This window comes from Eleutherodactylus coqui, chromosome 13, assembly GCF_035609145.1.
Source record: "Eleutherodactylus coqui strain aEleCoq1 chromosome 13, aEleCoq1.hap1, whole genome shotgun sequence".
Taxonomy (NCBI): domain Eukaryota; kingdom Metazoa; phylum Chordata; class Amphibia; order Anura; family Eleutherodactylidae; genus Eleutherodactylus; species Eleutherodactylus coqui.
The window spans coordinates 72711394-72730537 of record NC_089849.1 but is presented as its reverse complement, the minus strand read 5'-3'; the positions used below and the strand labels follow the sequence as shown (position 1 = coordinate 72730537).

The 19144-nt window shown below is 41.3% G+C and overlaps 1 protein-coding gene across 6 annotated transcripts in view; it reads right to left on the bottom strand.

Annotated features, from left to right (window-relative positions):
• The window catches only part of CACNA1G (calcium voltage-gated channel subunit alpha1 G), a 179977-nt gene that overhangs the window by 112157 nt on the left and 48676 nt on the right, over window positions 1-19144 (bottom strand). For all 6 annotated transcript variants that reach the window (XM_066586608.1, XM_066586607.1, XM_066586613.1 and 3 more), the window contains exons 7-12: window positions 17231-18026; window positions 12578-12927; window positions 10904-11055; window positions 3154-3339; window positions 420-534; window positions 180-335 (exon numbers count right to left, since the gene is read on the bottom strand). In XM_066586608.1, the coding sequence (XP_066442705.1) occupies window positions 180-335; window positions 420-534; window positions 3154-3339; window positions 10904-11055; window positions 12578-12927; window positions 17231-18026 (1755 nt within the window). The remainder of the gene's footprint in view (window positions 1-179; window positions 336-419; window positions 535-3153; window positions 3340-10903; window positions 11056-12577; window positions 12928-17230; window positions 18027-19144) is intronic.

Below are 19144 nucleotides of genomic sequence, written 5' to 3'. Positions count from 1 at the left end.
TGCAGCAATGTAAATAATGAAGAGGCCATAGTGCTCGCCCTAGTGCCGCGACTTCTTCAAACAGCACATTGGTGAGAGTTGGACCCCAACTGATCTGATATTGATGGCTTATATAAAGAATCTCTGCTTTTGTTTTTGCTTAAAATCCACATATAAGACAAAATGACATGAAGTGTTACCTCAGTTTGAAATCCTTCAACAAGAATTGCCACCAACAGGTTGAACAGGACGTAGTTTCCAAAAGTCATCAGTGCAATAAAGTACAGTGCTGCCCATGAAGACGTTGAGGCCATTCCATTGTAAAGAACCTTGTTCCAGTCTTCCTGTGTTAAAATCTAAATTGACCAATTAAATTATCAGGTTCCTATCAAGTAGAGTGATGCATTGTTTTACCTTTTTAGAAGCAAAACATACAATACCTGGAATACAGTTACTGTAGCCCAAAGCAGAGAGTCAAAGTTCTTCCTATCCGGAAGCGTGTCTCCATCCTTTTCTGATGCAAATTTGCAGCCAAAAAGATGCATTCCTAAAATGCTGTCAAATATGTAAAAAAAGCAAAACTATTAGGATACCATAATACATAATATGTGCGCTTTTCCAAGCACTAAGAGTCTTACATGTAAAAATTGAGACATTACATCTAACAAAGATTATAACTACAAATGTTAAAATGGTATGGTTGATGGTGAGGACATAGATGAAGTAGATAGCTTTGATCTACTCCGACTAATTATTAGCAATTAGGGTGGATTAACAACTGTGTCGGGGATACCGGTTTCCTGCTCTGTTTGGGGATCCCTTTCACTGTAATGGGGTCCGTTTGCTTTCCATCCATCTGCCCGGCCTTTAGGCCTCTTTCCCACGAGCGTATATTGGCCTATCGATTTCACAGCTGGGTGATATACGTTGTGATCTGATGCATTGGATTCCGATGCATCAGATCACATGGCCGTATTCCCGTGACATAAAAGCCCCCGGCCAATATAGCGCCGGGCATTTTTATGTTGGGCCCAAAAGATAGTCCTGTTACTATCTTTTGGGCCGGATTATGTTAGCCGTTGCACGGGCTCCTATGGCAGCCAATGACAGCTGCCAGAGAAGGGAGGTGGGAGGGAGTTTAGCAGCATGGCTGCTAAACTCCGTTCCTTTTCTGTCCTCCCCTCTGGCCTAGTTGCAATGGAGGGGGGCAGGGCAGGGGCGGAGCTAAGCTCCCTTCCCTCCCCACCTTTTGTATACAACCAGCAATGGGAGAAGGCGGGATGGGGGTGGCACTTAGCTCCCGCCCTCTCCCATTGCAAACAGACGGTGGGGAGGAGAGAGGAGGTGAGCCGATGAGGGGGAGCCAAGAGGAAGGGGCGACGGCATGGGGCCTTGGCGTATATGCGCTGGGCTCCATGCCATCTGAACAGGCGCACAAACATTAGATTTGTACGCCCGTTCACGAGCTTTTACACCCCAGATGGTAGCGTATATGGGCCGGCCGTGAATACGGCGTCCGAAATACATTCGTGCAGTCCAACCAGGGGTTCCAATGCAGATGTGAAACCACCCTTAAAAGTCTAGCAGTCAAGAAATATGATGCAGAATGGTACTTGGTAGAACACAAGTGAAGTATTGAACAGTCAATATTAACAATCATTAATAATTAATCAATTAATTAATTTAAATAAACAAAATGACCTCTCATCCTCTTCCCAATCATGTAATGCAACCATGATGAACTCCAACCTACCTATCTACCTACCGACCTCCACCAGAAACCAAGGAACATTGCCTAACCCCTTCTCACTGTACATCAGCTAACCTACATACCTTTCTTGCTACAACAGGGATTACACCCTAAATGTCTCATATTAGACTGCAGAGATAATTACTGCTCTCCATCACTAAGGACCATCAAGAACTATAACCTACCAACTCTTACCACTATTGGTGACAGCAGGCAATAGATCTTATTTTCTTCCTCCCCTATTTTGGTCCTTAGAGAATATAGCCTAGAGGTGGAATGTATCACAGACCACTAGAGGCTGTGATGATTTATCAGACTATTCACGTGAGTTTTATGTCATACAAAAGTCGTAAATCATGTAGCATGCCATATTTGTGCTATAATTTTCAAAGATGTCAAGAAATAATAAATTTGGCACAGTTTACTCCAACAAACTGTATCTTATGATACACCAGTCTTCTAAATCCCCTCCATTGTGTTAGATATGCCGCATCTTTATACATAAACTGGTATTTTATATACTGGTCTGAATAAATTCAGCATCCGGCTATGAGTGACAAATACATTAAGAAGTACAAGCAAGGAGTTGGAGTAGGTTTGTGCTATAATCTACGCTAACTTCTGGCATAGATTAGAGTAAATGTGACGGCTGCTTCCTTTTTGAATAGGTGGCGGTACACCGTGTAAAAATCAAGAATCGCAGTTTTGGTGCAGGCGCCAATATTGTGACTTTTGGACATCAGAATTCTGGTGTTCAGGTCCTAATAAATAGGCCATGTTCTCTCGAAGTAAGTACTAAAGGAGCGGCTGTTGGTCAATATTAGAAGGAAAAGAAAGAAAACATTGTAATTGAGTGTTAGATCTTGGATTCTTGCGGTCAGCGAATGAAAACATTCTTATTTACATCAAGATGAAAACGTGTCCTGATAATATCCTACTATCTCACTATATATTGTACTGTATATGACTAATACATACTTACAGGGCTTTTCCAGGATTCAGAAATTCATGCTCTATCCTTAGGATATCGGAGTGGTGTTGACTACCGACAGCCTTGCTAATCAGGTGTTTAAAGGGACCACGAAGCTCAGGTGAGCACTGTGACCTCTTCATTGGTCTGCAATGCCACATATGTTGATCACATGACCTTTCTATAGCTCAATCCCATTCAATTGAAGAGGACCGAGCTGCAATACCAGCACAGCTGATATCCATTGAACGACGTTGTGCCTGGTATCCAACGAAGAGACTGCAAGGCTGTGGCCCTTCAAACAGCTGATTGACGAGGGTGCCAGGAAGCAGTCCCCCACCTATCTGAGACTGATGGCTTATCTCAAGGATAGGTCTTCAATGTTTGAACCTATTTATAATGTTCTATACAACCATCTCCAAGTTCTTTTTCTGTAAACCCTTATAAAGCCTACCTAAATATGAAGATAAAAAGCATCAACAGCATACAGAACGTGGCTACGTTGTCCATTGTCTTCATTAATACTACAAGCTGGCGCTGCAGTGCTGGCATGAAGCGTACTAACTTGAGAACTCTCATGAGACGGAAAGTTCTCAGTACAGAGAGACCACCACCCTGCTGTCCAATGATTTCCCAGACACTGCAGGAAAAAAAAAATAGCTAATTAGTTAACCAACATTTTTTTAAAAAAATGAAGAATTTTGTAATAAAAATGCAAGTGCAGCAAAAAAATAAAGCAACATATTTCTTGGAATTCATTTTTCAGCACATCATCGAGGCATTATCTATGTTTTCAGTACATTTTGTAATGTATACCATTAGAAGTTATTTTTGCCTAATGAAGCACATGTTTCCAATGAGCTAAACCAAGCCACTGTAATCAAATGAGTCTAGTGAGCCAAAAAGGAACCAATTTAAATAATGCCCAAACAGGGTCAATCCTGGATTTATCCGGACTTGTAGAAAGACACCGGCATAATATGTGAATCACACTGTAGCCTTGCTCGTACTTTACATAGCGTTGTGTTTCTACTAAGAGTTCCCACACAAAAAACAAACAGGATTTAAAGACAAATATCAAAAAAATTAACACCAATATAGATGTGTATTCTAAAAATGACAGTATGTGAGGTGCTACTGTAACATCTATTAGATACAATGCCACTAAGAAATGTAACTAGAGCCAAAAAAGGAAATACAATATATCATTTTATAGAGCTTTCGATTGAAGGCATCATGTACAAAGAGATTTGACTACAATGTTCTATGATGTTAAATACTCTTGTATAAAAAAGGCAAAAGTATTAACCCCTTATGGACAGGGCCTATTTTGGGCTTAAAGGGGTTGTCCCGCGAAACAAAGTGGGGGTAAGCACTTCTGTATGGCCATATTAATGCACTTTGTAATATACATCATGCATTAATTATGAGCCATACAGAAGTTATTCACTTACTTGTTGCGTTGCTAGCGTCCTCGTCTCCATGGTGCCGTCTAATCTTCAGCGTCTAATCGCCCGATTAGACGCGCTCGCGCAGTCCGGTCTTCTCCTTTGCTGAATGGGGCCGCTCGTGCCGGAGAGCGGCTCCTTGTAGCTCCGCCCCGTCACGTGTGCCGATTCCAGCCAATCAGGAGGCTGGAATCGGCAATAGACCGCACAGAAGCCCTGCGGTCCACCGAGGGTGAAGATCCCAGCGGCCATCTTCACAAGGTAAGTATGAAGACGCCGGACCGCGGGGATTCGGGTAAGTACTATCTGGGTTTTTTTTTTATCCCTGCATCGGGTTTGTCTCGCGCCGAACGGGGGGGCTATTGAAAAAAAAAAAAAACCCCGTTTCGGCGCGGGACAACCCCTTTAAGGACGCAACGATTTTTGGCGGATTTTCTACTGCATTTTCAAAAGCTATAACTTTTTTATTTTTCCGTCGAGGCGGCCGTATAAGGGCTTGTTTTTTGCGTGGCGAACTGTAGTTTCTATTGGTGCCACTTTTGGGTACATAGACTATATTGTAAAACTTTTATATTTTTTATGATCGCGGGAGAGAAAACGCATCAATTTTGCCATAAATTTACTTTTTTTTTTACAGCGTTAATCATGCAGCATAAATGACACAATTCATTTTTTCTGCGGGTCGGTACAATTACAACGATACCAAAATTCTTAATTTTTTTCAGGTTTTTCCACTTTTCTGCAATAAAAACGCTTTTTTTGGAAATCTTTTCAAAGTCCTGTAACGTTTTAATTTTTTTATGTACGAAGCTCTATGAGGGCTAATTTTTTGCGAGACGAGCTGTAGTTTTTATTGGTACAATTTTGGGGTACATACGGCTGTTTTGATCACTTTTATTGCGTTTTTAGGGAGGCAAAATGCTAAAAATTAGCGTTTTGCCTCAGTTTTTTAGTGTTTTTTTAAACGCTTTTTTCCATGCACAGTCAAAAGCATGTGCAACTTATTGTACGTGTTGCTACAGATGCGACAATACCAAATATGTGGGGTTTTAATTTTTTTACTTTTTTTATGCTAATATGAGAAAAAGCATAAAAAAGGTTTTTTTTTACATTTTTCTTTTTTATTCATTTTTATTATCTTTTTATTACACCATTTGTGTCCCCCTGGGGGACTTACAACACTACATTGATGATCGCTTATACAGTGATCACAGGCTATGGCAATACAGGACGCCAGTGCCCGACATCCTGTTGACATGGCAACAGGCCGGGCTCTCTGCAATTATATCGCAAGAGCCCCGCAACTTCACAGAGTGAGCTCCCTCTGTGAACCCCTCCCATGCCGCGATCTACATAGATCGCGGCAGGGAAGGGGTTAACAGCAGGGCGCGCATCTCTGATGCACCCCCCGATGTTGCAGCGGGAGGCTGGCTATGACTGACAGCCGCCTCCCGCTGCGGGATAGCGTGAGATTATAGGTGATCTCGCTCTATCCCCAGGATGTAAGTTTACACCCTGTTGCGGGAAGTACCCCGCTGCCAGGACATAAATTTACGCCCCGCAGCGGGAAGGGGTTAAAGAAGTGATACCATTATTGGTTAAACAGAAAAATGATATATGCAAGTTTTCGAGGCTGCTAGAACCCTTGTCAGGCTGGTGTAACAACATATATGTTACTACGCCGCCTGATTAAGAAGCCTAGTAGCCTCAAAAACTTGCATATATCATTTTGGTTGGCCAATAAAGGTATCCCTTCTATAAAAGTTTTGTCCTTTTTATACAACAGTATTACACATCCTAGATGTTTCTGACTAATACAGTACTGCACTATTTTGGCTCTACTACACTGTTTTTTTTTACAATATAACAAGAAAGCTGTCTGTATGGCCCTGTAGTTCGTATAGTTCTGTATTATGCTGGAGGCATAATATGGGCCTACTGTATTATAGATCTCTACCACAACAATTTCTGGTTAGACCACACATGGAACATTGTGTACAGTTTTGGACATTGGTACTCAAGATAAACATATCGGAGCTTGGGAGGGTTCAAAGGTGGGCAACTAAGTTAACTAAAGGAATTGGTGGACTACAATACCCAGAGAGGTTATCAAAATCGCAGTTATTTAGTTTAGAAAAGGAAAATGAGGGGCAACTAAATAACTACATCATCAAACTCCCATCATCAAACTACTAACAACCACTTGTCTGTGAGTATGTATGTATGTACGTATGTGTGTGTGTGTGTGATTCTTATGCTCCACCCCTGGTAACGTCGTCACCCCATCCCCTGGTGACATCATTAAAGGTCCTACAACATATTTAAAACACAGAGTCTGACCAACAGAAGAACAACACAGTTAGGGCTCCTGAAAAGGGGAGGACAAAAATAACAAAATGAGAATACAACTCAACCGCTATTTTGTCAGACACAACTCAGCAGTCCTGACAGAACACACTGACCTACCACCACCACAGAGATCCGATGGGCTGAAGGACCTGTGGTGATGTCACTGCTGTGGAAGAAGCCAAGCTATGTTTGTCTTGTGTGCTAATCAAGCTGTTGTGTGTGATATGCCACCAGAAATACTGGTACTATAATTTCCTAATGGTTAGTAGTCTATTTTTACCCACGGCTGTGCCTGTAACAAGGGGGCGCCCTCTATGTCTAGAGGAAAGAAGGTTTCTACACCAACATAGACAGGGGTTCTTTCCTATAAGAGCAGTGAGACTATGAAATTCTCTGTTTGAGAATGTGGTGGTGGTGAACTCACTAAAAGAGTACAAGAGGGCCTGGACGCCTTTCTTGAGCATTACATGTTATAGTTACTAATTTGACAGGGTTGTTCATCCTGGGATTATTTGATTGCCAGATTTGGAGTCAGAAAAAATTTCTTCCCCTTAAAATGAGGAAAATGGACTTCTAACTCAGGGCGCCCACCCACTGGCGATTTTTTTTTCTTTGCGTTTTTCCTGCAGAGCCATTAGAATTGAATGTACTCCTGTCCACTGGCGTTTTGCGTTGCGTTGCGTTTTTTAACATAGGAACTGTCAGTTGCATATGTGTCCTTATTTTTCTCCTAATGCACCCATGAAAGTCAATGGAAATTAATGGAAAAGCCGTGAAAACGCGGCAAAAAACGGCGCGAAAAACGCGGGAAAAACGGCGCGAAAACGCGGCGTTTTTCACGCACGAAAATCGCAAACGCCAGTGGGTGGGCGCCCTCATAGGGATTTTTTGCCTTCCTCCAGATCAACATGGCCAAAAAACAAGTTAAACTGGATAGAGATATGTATTTTTTCAACCTTACCTACTACCAGTATGTTACTGTGTTACTATGTTACAGATACATAATACAACCATGGTTATATGTTGGTGGCACAGTATGGGCCTATAGCAGTATACAACACAGATCCATAATACAACCATGTGTAAGAGCCCAAACTGTGAAGCCAAGTAATAATAATCATATATCGCGATCAGACATGATCAACTGAAATCCCTTACATTATACATTTGATAATGTGATGAGATCAATGCATCTACTTTGACATACAGTTTGGGAATTGTCAACATGTGATCAAGTATCGACAACATCATTTTCTTGGTTACATTAAGTTATTAAAGATGAGCGAGCATACTCGCTAAGGGCAATTGCTCGATTGAGGATTGCCCTTAGCGAGTACCTGCCTGCTCGGGAGCAAAGATTCGGCTGCCGGCGGCGAGCTGCGGGGGAGAGCGGGGAGGAACGGAGGGGAGATCTCTCTCTTCCTCCCCCCCCCCACTCCCCCTGCTCTTGGCCACAACTCACCTGTCACCCGCACCGGCACCCGAACCTTTTCTTCCGAGCAGGGAGATACTCGCTAAGGACAATGCTCGCTTATCTCTATAAGTTATTTTGAAAGAATCCCATGTTGATCCAAAAGAAAATACACTATGGCCTCATTGATTGTTTTTGGTAAAATGTTTACATCATTGACTAGCTTAGGAGGGTTATATACAGAGTCGGGCCAGTGCATGCTACTCAAGTTTAAAGTTGGCATTCACGTTTAAGGACAGGGACAACTAGTACCGTATTATAGATGTGTGACTGACTCAAGGTCAACACTGCAGGCGGATAAACAAGATCGGAGCTGTTGGGGTCAGTAAACAGTACATCACACAATATACTGGAGTGAGAAACAGGCTGCAGGCATAACATCTGTTGCTCATACAGGAATGAAAGGCAAATCTGATTATATGAAGACTTGAATAATGACATGGTGCTCACTTACATATAACGTACATTGTGCTTATTATCAGGAGCAGACTAGAAACTGGGCATCGGTGCCAAGTGACTATTACCCAGAGTAAAGCGCATGCAATTAACACGCAGGTCAAGTTCACACCTGGTGGTTTTCGGCCATATTTTTTGGCAGCTGCAATAAGCACTGACCGGGTATTACATTAGTGGGGATGAGCTTTGCACAAACATATAGTTTTGCTGCAGATTTTGGCTCAGGGTCTTATTTTTTGAGCATTTTTTATTTAGCCGCACCAAACAGCAAAATGTATAATTGGTTTAACAAAACAGCCGGGTACAGCTTTAATAATAGATGCATTATACTGTAAAAATGTGTTAATATTGAGACAATATTGAGAACTTTTTGACACTGGAACTTAGAACACAGGAGGGCACTTCTTGCTGTCTGGTTATTCTAACAAGGCAAGCTTTTTCTAGCCCGCCATTGTGTGGCGTTGGTGTTTCATTATTATTGTGTATCAATAGATATTAAGGTACTCCTGTTTAATACAGTATAAAGAATACAGCAGAAGCTTGGAACATATGTATCACTACATGGTCTTCTAATGTTAGGGTGTGATCAAAAATGGTTTTAATTGCCGATGACCCCCATTTCATAGTCTGCCATGAAATATGGAAAGCCTAAGATAAAATAAAAAAGCACCTAGAATGATGTTCCTTCAGCGCCAAGTAATCCGATTCTGTAAACCTCTACAGACTAGTGCTTGATGTGATGAATAATCTCAATCTTGGGGCAAATTTTACAAAGTTTTTTGTTTGAATAGCATAAAGAAATCACACAAGGATAACCAAGAATTAGAAGGGTTGTCAACATACTTTGGTTGTTTAGTGATTTTAGCCTAAATAGCAGACATTTGTTACATCTGGAAACACCAAATGGGGAAGAAGAAAAATGTAACCCTGAACCCACTGATATAATACCCTACTTAAAAGCTAAGCGCTCGCCCTAATGAAAAAAATGACCAACGATGGGATTAGCAAGGCAACCGTTAGATAGATTGACAAATGGCTGATTGATCATACTTAAAGAATAGTCATAAATGGCTACACATCCAGTTCGAAGAATGTGGCAAGTGGGGTACCACAAGGCTCTGTCCTAGGCCCATTTGTTCAACATTCTTATAAATGATATGGAGGAAGGAATTGAGTGGAGAAAAACTGATCAAATTTGCAGACGTTGCAAAGATAGGAGAAAAGAGAGAATATTGAAAAAGATCTAGACAAGCTTGGACAGTGGGTGGCGACTAACAGAATGGTATTTAACAAGGAGAAATGCAAAGTCCTACATCTGGGCAAGAAAAATGAAAAAAGCACATACAGAATGGGAGGAATCGGGCTAAGCAGCAGCACATGTGAAAAAGACTTGAGTATACTAATAGATCACAGACTGAACATGAGTCAACAATGTGATGCAACAAAAAAGACAAACACAATTCTGGGATGTATTAAGAGAAGCTTAGAGTCTAGATCTCGTGAGGTCATTATCCCCCTATAAACTGGAGCAAGTTCAGAGAAGAGCTACCAGGATGGTGAGCGGTCTGCAAATCATGTCCTGTGATCCTATGTTAAAGGATCTGGGAATGTTTAGTTTGCAAATAATAAGGCTGAGAGGAGACTTAATAGCTGTCTACAAATATCTGAAGGGCTGTCACACTGCAGCAGGGTTAAGCACTATTCTCATCTGTACAAGGAAAGACTAGAAGCAATGGGATGAAACGGAAAGGGAGGAGACACAAATTAGATATTAGAAAAAACTTTTTGACCGTGAGGGTGATCAATGAGTGGAACAGGTTACCACAGGAGGTGGTGAGTTCTCCTTCAATGGAAGTGTTCAAACAAAGGCTGGACAAATATCTGTCTGGGATGATTTTGTGAATCCTGCACTGAGCAGGGGGTTGGACCAGATGACCCTGGAGGTCCCTTCCAACTCCACCATTCTATGATTCTATGAGGGTGTCTCCAGGAACGTGGCATGACCTTGACTTTATCGAGATAATGACAGGGAATAGTGGCAAAGTTTAGATGACACTCAGTGAATAAGATGTTCAAACATACGAGATAAATAAGTAAATCACCAGCAGTCTTATTTTAACTGAGACGCATGTCAGAACCAGGAGCCGCCAACAAGACCAAAAACACCTTCTGACAAAAAGCATAACGGCAACCTTTGTGAGGAGGAGGCGGAATAAATATACACAAACTAAGAGCTGATTGGCTGGCTGGGATGCCAATCTCTCAGCCAACCAATTTGTCTAAAACCAACACAGAAGTGTCCTGATTGGCATCCAGCGCTGAAAAGCCAGTGAGCATACGCTAATGTGAGAATCATGTGAGCCGTCACTGACGCTGTGACGTCACTCTGGTCTTGATCTTCATTCACGGCCGGCAAGCCATGACATCATAAGGAAGATCTATATCATTTCATCTAGTAGCTACAACGGCAGTACAATTACCTGATTATAACAATGATCCCATCAAATATGTTATATGGGTTCTTGATGTATCCAAATGGACCATAGACCAAAAGCTTTAAAACCATTTCCAGGGCAAATAAACTTGTAAAGACGATATTACTGATCTCCAGGGCATTAGTCAACTCTTCTGGCTGTGGGAAAACAATAAATGGAATGATAAATAAAGTAAAAGTTATAGAAAAATGCATACGGTTTTATCAAGGCAAATAGAAGCATATAGTAATGGCTTTGATAGTTGTTCTCAACACAGTAATTGTTCACACATGGGAGCTGAGAGAAATTAATATTTTTTATAACATACTTCTACCTGAATGGGCTAATTTTATGTGATATTAAATGAGATTTTGAGTTCGGGACTAAAAAGAGATATTGAGTCAATACTCCATGGGTGATGCTTATCCATTATTCATTTCTTCAGTTTTAGCTATTTGGTTACTTTAAAGCTTTGCTCCATTAGGGTATAGCTACGGTATAATTGGTAGACTACATCCTGCTCATGGTAGCCTGCGGTCTGTTAACTGCTGATGACTGATCTGCTGTTGCCCCAGCTGACAACAGGTCAATATCACACTAGCTTCTCTGAATTTCTCCTTAATCTTATCTGGCAGCACTGCTGCTGGTAGTAAGGCTCATAACTACATTACTGCCGGCTACTAGTGCAAAATAGACTATCTGCCACAAGTAATGGACACCCAAGCAAGAATCAAATATAGTATTTATTTACATATGTTAATACTTAGTGGGGTCTCATTTGGACCAAATGTTATCAAATACTCTTCATGGCATACTTTCTACTAATGTCTGATTCACTTCAGCTGGTATTTCCCTCCACTCATCCTGCAAATGTCTAACAAGTTCTCTCAATGAAAATGCATTGGTCCATCTGCAATGGGGCCAGAAGAGTCGTCACTGGACAGTTGAGCAATAGAAGAATGTTCTATGGAGTGATGAATCACACTACTCCATCTTCAGATCAGATGGATGTATCTGAGTGTGGAGGATGCCAGGGTAACGTCTTTTGTTGAGTGTGTTGTGCCAACAGTTACATACGGTGGAGATTCCATTATGGTCTGAGGATGTTTCACGTGGCATGGTATGGGGCCATTAGTTGTATTGATAAGAATCATGGACATGGAGGTGTACCTTGACATTCTAGACAATAATGTGCTGCTGACAAAGTGGCAATAATCTAGAAATGGACTTGCCAGACATTTGCAGGATGAATGGATGGAAATACCAGCTGAAGTATATCAGACATTAGTAGAAAATATGCCACAGAAAGTATCTTATGTCATTAGGGCCAAAGGAGGCTCTATTAGGTATTAACATGTGCCAATGAATACAACTTTTGAAATTCGCTCAGGTGTCCAATTACTTTTGGTAGGATAGTGTATCTCACTTAGGGCAAGTCCATATCACTTATTTTACTACTGTAGGAGTGCATTGTTCTCGTTTTCTCCTTCCTTCTTCTTGTACCAAAGATCTAGCATCCCTGAAGCAGACTTCCCATTTCCCTGGTCCTCTCTGCTACACAGAAGGATCCAGCTAGTCATTCATCCATTTCAATTTGTATCAGGCCCTTATTAATGTGTGGATCTGTCTGTAACACGTGACACACAAACAAGACAAATACAAGTACATGTAATACCTTACCTGTTCGTGATATTCAATCCCCATGCTCAGAGTATTTATTAGGATAGCAATCATTATACCTCGGCCAAAGTACTTGCTGTCTACAATCTTTCTAAACGTCTCGCATACCATTTTCCACACCTTCAGCAGCTTGCTGGGGCTTTTGGGTATTGCCTTTCCCTTTTTTTGCTCAATTTTTTCATTACACTGAGTATCTTGCGTGAATTCGTAACCTCCATCACTGTCAGACTCCATATCTTCATTGTCAAGAATCTCCGGCTCTTTGCAGTGAGAACATATTTCTGGATCTAAGGATTCAATCTCAGAACTTGGAGCTTGAACAGAGATTTTACAGGATCCTTTGCAGATACCTAGGGCCATATGGAACTGATGAAAACAACTCAACAAAGGTTTCCTCAAGAAATCTCAGTGAGCAGCAAGTGACAAGTTGCTACTCATGCAGCACACATACAGCAATATTGTGAAGAAGTGCAAAAATGTAAAAAAATATAGAAAAAAAATCCTCACATTCACAGCAAAGCAAAATAAAGACTCGAACACCATATCACAACTAAAGCAGTGCTATTCATACTTAATTGTACATGAACACACTAGAACACACAGTGCACCTAAATCACAACATACAGTGGCCCCGATTCCTCTATTAGAGTGTTTTACACACTGTATACATAACTCTATACCTCTTACTGTTAGCTTTAGTGTTAACTTTCTGTTACTGGTAAAGTAGTAACATAGTAACTGGATATACTACCCATTAACAAAAAATATAATTTGCAAGAGATTTTGAACCTAAGTCGTATCTTAAGGGTGGTATCACACCTGCGTTGAGGGTTCCGGTTTCCTGCTCCATTCGAGGAGCAGGAAAGAGGAATCCCCTTGGCCGAATGGCTCCATCTCAGGACGGAACCGGATAGCGCCAAACAGACCCTATTGACTATAATCAGTTCTGTATCTTCCAGTATTTTGATCCGGACCTGCAGCGGAACCTCCGACCATAGGTTTTATCACAGATGTGAAACCACCCTTACTTGCAACTTTAAACTGGGAAGGGGCTGACTATAATGTAATATTGTAATTAAAGGAAGCCAAGAACTAGGTCTGCCTCAAAGATCACTGTCTTATCTAACATGTAGTCAAAAAAACATTTTGTTGGAAGCAGCACCAACTGTCTAATAACTAAAAGATGCAACAGTCCATCCGAGTGAGTCATTTCCCACCCATTACCAAAATATTCAAAACAGCAACACTTGGACGTTGGCATTCAATGAAGTTCTTGGTTATTTCACCATACGTCTTAACCACACCGCAGTTCAGCTTCATCTGTGAAAAGCTTCAGATGTAGTCGACACAAAGGATAGTGTAAGACTGGCCATACACATTAGATAGCTGGAGGATAGTTAACTTACCCTACCCTTCCATCTAGATACACATGGGCGAGCATGCTTGCATTCTGAATGGGACCGGGAGCAAGACACTGATAACTCTGGATTACCTTCCAAAGAAGAAAAGAATCGTCAAGTTGAAATCCAACTTCCCGTTCCTTATCCACCCCGGCATCTGATGTCGAAAGAGTGATTGGATGCACCTTGTGTACATTAGATGGTCAACTGGTCCCGTAGAAATTGGCAGGTTTGGCCTTTATATATCTAATGTCCATGGCCAGCTTAGGACTTATAGCAAACTGAACAAGGATATCATTGAGTCCAAGCGCTTATGTTTTGTCTTATTGTATTCACATATCTCCAGTAGTGAAAGCCTCCAGAAACATTTGTGAATGGTTTTCAAAGCTCTATTTTTAAGCATTACTTTTCTAAGCTATCTTTTCGGTTTAGTAGACTCTTTATCAGGGGCTTAACTATAGAGGATGCAGGGGATGCGGTTGCATCTGGGCCCAGGAGCCTTAGGGGGCCCATAAGGCCTCTCTTCTCCGTATAGGGAACCCAGTACTATAAATAAAGCTTTATAGTTGGGGGCCCTGTTACAAGTTTTGCATCGGGGCCCGGGAGCTTCAAGTTACGCCTCTGCTTTTTATGGTAGGGTAGATGATGCATCCATCAGAGGAGTAAGAGAAAAGTGAACCTTACACCCAACTTCTACCTATATAGTGATTCTTCACCATACACCGGCAAATGGCCAAGAGCTCATTATGAGCCAGAGCCTCACATTGCAGTGCTAGATTCAGGCTAACTTCACATGGGCGAGCGCGATATGGGGCCATGAATCGTATTGATGACCCATATAACATTGTGTGGGGTGTTGTATGATGGAGTGAAGTTTTAGAGGGGAATCCAGTCCATTATATGTTGTGTGCTGCAATCATTTTGTGTGGGGAAAAAATCTCTGTATACAGTTTTTTTATACATTGCTCCATGGGATGTTTGGTCCCCCGCAGGGATGAAGAATACATCTGCCGCATGTAGCAAATGTGTTCTTCCTCCCCACAGGGGACACGGCAGCGGCGGACAGAATATATATATATTTATTTATTAACACTAAAAGGGATGTTTTTCAGGGAAGAGCTTATACTTAAAGCTCATCCCTGAAAATCACTTCAGGGGTGCCAGCAGACCATTGCCTTCAATGGAGCCATTGGCAGGGCCGCGGCTCCATTGAAGGCAATGCGCAGCTGCATACACGCGTGTTTTTGCACGTACAGGGCTGCGCACATATGTGCGCACAAGCACACGCTCGTGTGAAGCCACCCTAAGCCCTAAAAGTGTGACTTCTTGAGAGAGCACAAAGCCAAGTAACTCCCAGGCGGTCACAATAAGAGCACATGAGAGACTTACAAAGAAGGATTCTTAGAATTTTCAGATAGAAAGGAATAACTCACCAAGGTAATTCTAGCCAATTTATATATATCTGGGGATTAGTTACATAATGAATGAAAAAACATTTCACTGCAGTGGCCCTTTAATGACTTCAGTACATGCTATGTGAGTTTGGTTGAAGATTCTTTGCCTTGACAAACCTAATTATGCACTAAGACTTATCTCCCAGTGGTTTTCCCTTTTTGAAAATGCTAGGAAGAACACTTGTGAAGAGTACAGCAAGATCTTCTTGTTGCGCATTACACGGGAACATATTCTAAGATATTAGTAATATACATTACTATATGTGACATTCTCGGCTATTTCTGTTACATTAAGATATGTAGAAATACTTTGAAAAAATGTGTTCTTATTGCAGTTTCTACATGAAATATATATAAGGTGTATTAAAGGGGTTATGCCAAGTTATTATGTTATCCCCTATGCACGGCATAGGGGATAACTTTTTGATTGGTGGGGGGGGGGGGGGGTACAACTACTGGGACCCCTGCCAATCTCTAGAATGGGTGGTCCAGTTGGTCCCCAAGTGAATGGAGCAGAGGTTGTGCAGGCATGTTGCTGTTCTATTGACTTCGATGACAGGAGATTGCTGAAGTGGTACTGTCATAGAAGTGACTGGAACCATGGCACGCCTGTGCAACCTTCACTCCATTCACTTGGGGATCGACTGGACTCCTTTCTTGGGATTGGGGGGGGGGGGGCAGCAGCTGGGCTCTCACCAATCATGCTGTTATTCTCTATCCACAGGACAAGGGATAACTTTATAACTTGGCACAACCTCTTTAGGTGAAAAAGTCAATATGTAATGGTTTTCATAGAAATAAAGTCTTTTTAAATAAAACTATTTTGGCAGATGATTAACTTCTAGGATTAAATGGATTTTATTGAATATTTTAAACAATTAACTTTGTTGGCACCCTTCAATATAAAGCCAGAGTAGAGAATTGCTAGCAAAGAGCCGCTCTTACTCTTGTGCACCCACCTGTCCATGTACTACATGGTCAACCGTTCATTCGAGTGACCAGAATGCAATACTACATTTCCCCAGCAGTGGCCACTGCAGGTATAATGTAAGATCAGACACATCTCAATAACAGATGATCAAAAAGGATGCCTGAAGGTGGTCACATTGAGAACAACTAATCGCCAGGCTAGCTTAGAACTAAAAAGGGGTGATCACAGCCCCTTCAAGAGTTGCTGTGACTATAGCTGAGATCAATTTAGATCTATGGAAAAGTTTTTATTATTGATTTTGGTATACTCAATGGTGTAATGCTGTTATAGCATGCATAGATATAATATTCCCATGTGACTGCATATTTAGTGAGAAGATAAATTTACAAGTATATGCCAAAGCAAAGCATGCATGCATGCCTGCATGCATCCATACACTTATCGCAGGACCACCGTGGAGGGTCTTCAGCAAGCTGCTTGGCTTAAAAGTGCAAGAGAAGTCTAAAAGTTAGCCTAATTTTAGGAATAAAATTATATATGTAATAATAATCACTCGCCTGCTTACATGCTTGTGAAGTTTAACTAATTCCGGCTGAGACAGATTATGACGGTCTCTCTTGGCAACCTGGCAAGCATTAAACAAGAGAAGCACCCAATCACCTTTAAGGTGAGGCACAGTATCATCCACCAGTTACCAGTTCAATGTAATATTTGTACATAGCGCATTCTCAGACGCCAATCACACATTCAGACAAACAGAATAAGTAATTAATTCGTAATGACAGAAACATCTGAAACATACATAATCCATACATGAAAAATAACAGATGCTATCTACTGTCCAAAATGTAAATTTGGTTTACCATACCTGTACTCTGGGTCTCTAGAAGCCTGTTCATTGAACTGTATATTGGCCCTGCGTAAATACTGGGGTCACTTGAGATCACAAGGCTTTCTGAAACTTCCCCTTGTTCTGTTTTCTTCTGTATTTCTGGTGACACACTTGCGTGTACGGTAGGGTAGTTTTTATTTCCTACAATACTTGTTTGGAGAACCTCTGTATTTGCCACAACTGTACCGGGCTGGGCAAAGACGGGCACGCAATGCACAGGTTCAAGATGGCAATCGGCATGGTAAATGCTGTGAATGGATTGCGTGTTAGAGGCTGAAGCAATGGGGGAGGTCTGAGCCCCAGAAAACGATAGCATTAGTCTAGTTCCGTTATGAGGAGAGTTGGTTTCCACTTCGCTGAGCTCTGGGCTGGCCTGCGGCGCTCTCAGGCTACCGTTTCCCAGGTGATAATGGTGATGATGATGGTGATGGTGATGGATTAGATGGTGCACTGAAGACCTTCTTCTCCTATGCTTGCGATCTGGTTTTTCATTGTTGCTCTTGACTGCAGGACTAGACGTGAAACCAAGTTTAAAGACTGCTGCTCGGTAGAGCTGGACAAGCCGCTTACTTGCCTTACGAGTCACATACACCAAATACTTGAGAAGCTCATCATAACAACTGCCAGGCTCAGAGAAGCTGGCTAATGTGCTTGCATTGGAAAGAAAACGGACTCTCTGTTCCTTCATAAGTTGGCTCTCCCGCTGCTTAGTTTCGGAAAACTGAGTAGCTATGACCACTAGACAAAGGTTGATCATGAAAAATGATCCAATCTAAAGAAATTTGAAGCAGTTCTGTGATTAGTAAAAGAAAACCAGGAAGAACTACTTTATATCCACAACAATTACAATGTAAGCTTAATATTTCACAATATGCCGTCCTATCCAGTTTCTTTTTGGAACTTTTTACCCCATACTGTTTTTCTAATACCTGGTTTATTGTCAAAACTTGACTTAGAAGAACAGACTATCTCGGAGGTCTTCCTCGGTTCATGTTTTGACCATGACTGAGTCTTTGTTCACTACATTTCCTTATATAATCAGGCTTATGTCCTCATTATTAGATGCCACTTATTGGTACCGAGCCCCGTAGCATGAAACGATTGAGATGAGAATGTTTGGGAGCAGAAACTACATGTATTTAATATATTCAAGATGTTACAGCTGATGAATGAAATAGGGCTAACTGTATAAATTATTAATTTACCAGTCATATGGTCTAACGTAAAGAACAACCCGCTCTAGTTCAGCTTCAGTAATGGTTAATACCGAGGTAAGCATATGGCGGAAGATAATTATCTCTTTGTAGAACATATCTAGCAAATGTTGGCTTAATTGTCAATCAGATATAGCCTTCAGGCAGTGAAAAGCTGCATATTTACAACAATATATCTACGTAGAGATATAGGCTTACACGATCCTGGGAATCATAATCATAGTATTACAAGAAGCATTTTAAGTCATGCAATGCTTGGTTGGCCATTGGTTTTGGTCTCAATGACATCTACCTACTGGACAACATTAACTGGGCTAGGTTCACAATATGTTTGGGAATGTCTGTATAGGTGCATAAGTCTGACACTGACCCCCCATTCAAGAATGGATTTCTGGAGGTAAAGATATATTGGGCAGATTTATGCCAAAATGACACTCTTTTCGCATACATCGGCCTACTAACATTCTGTGGAGGTGTTAGATGAACATGTCGGAAGAATTTCCTAGCATATAGAATGCATTTGGTAAGTCTTGAGTGTCTTCTTAACATTGACCTTAAACATGGTGTGAACTGAGCTTAAATTTACAAACGGATAAAATACATCTTGGTTTTAAATTTTAGATCAGAAATGCTTCTCAACATTGAAATTGTAGCACCAAGAAGGACAAGCCATAAG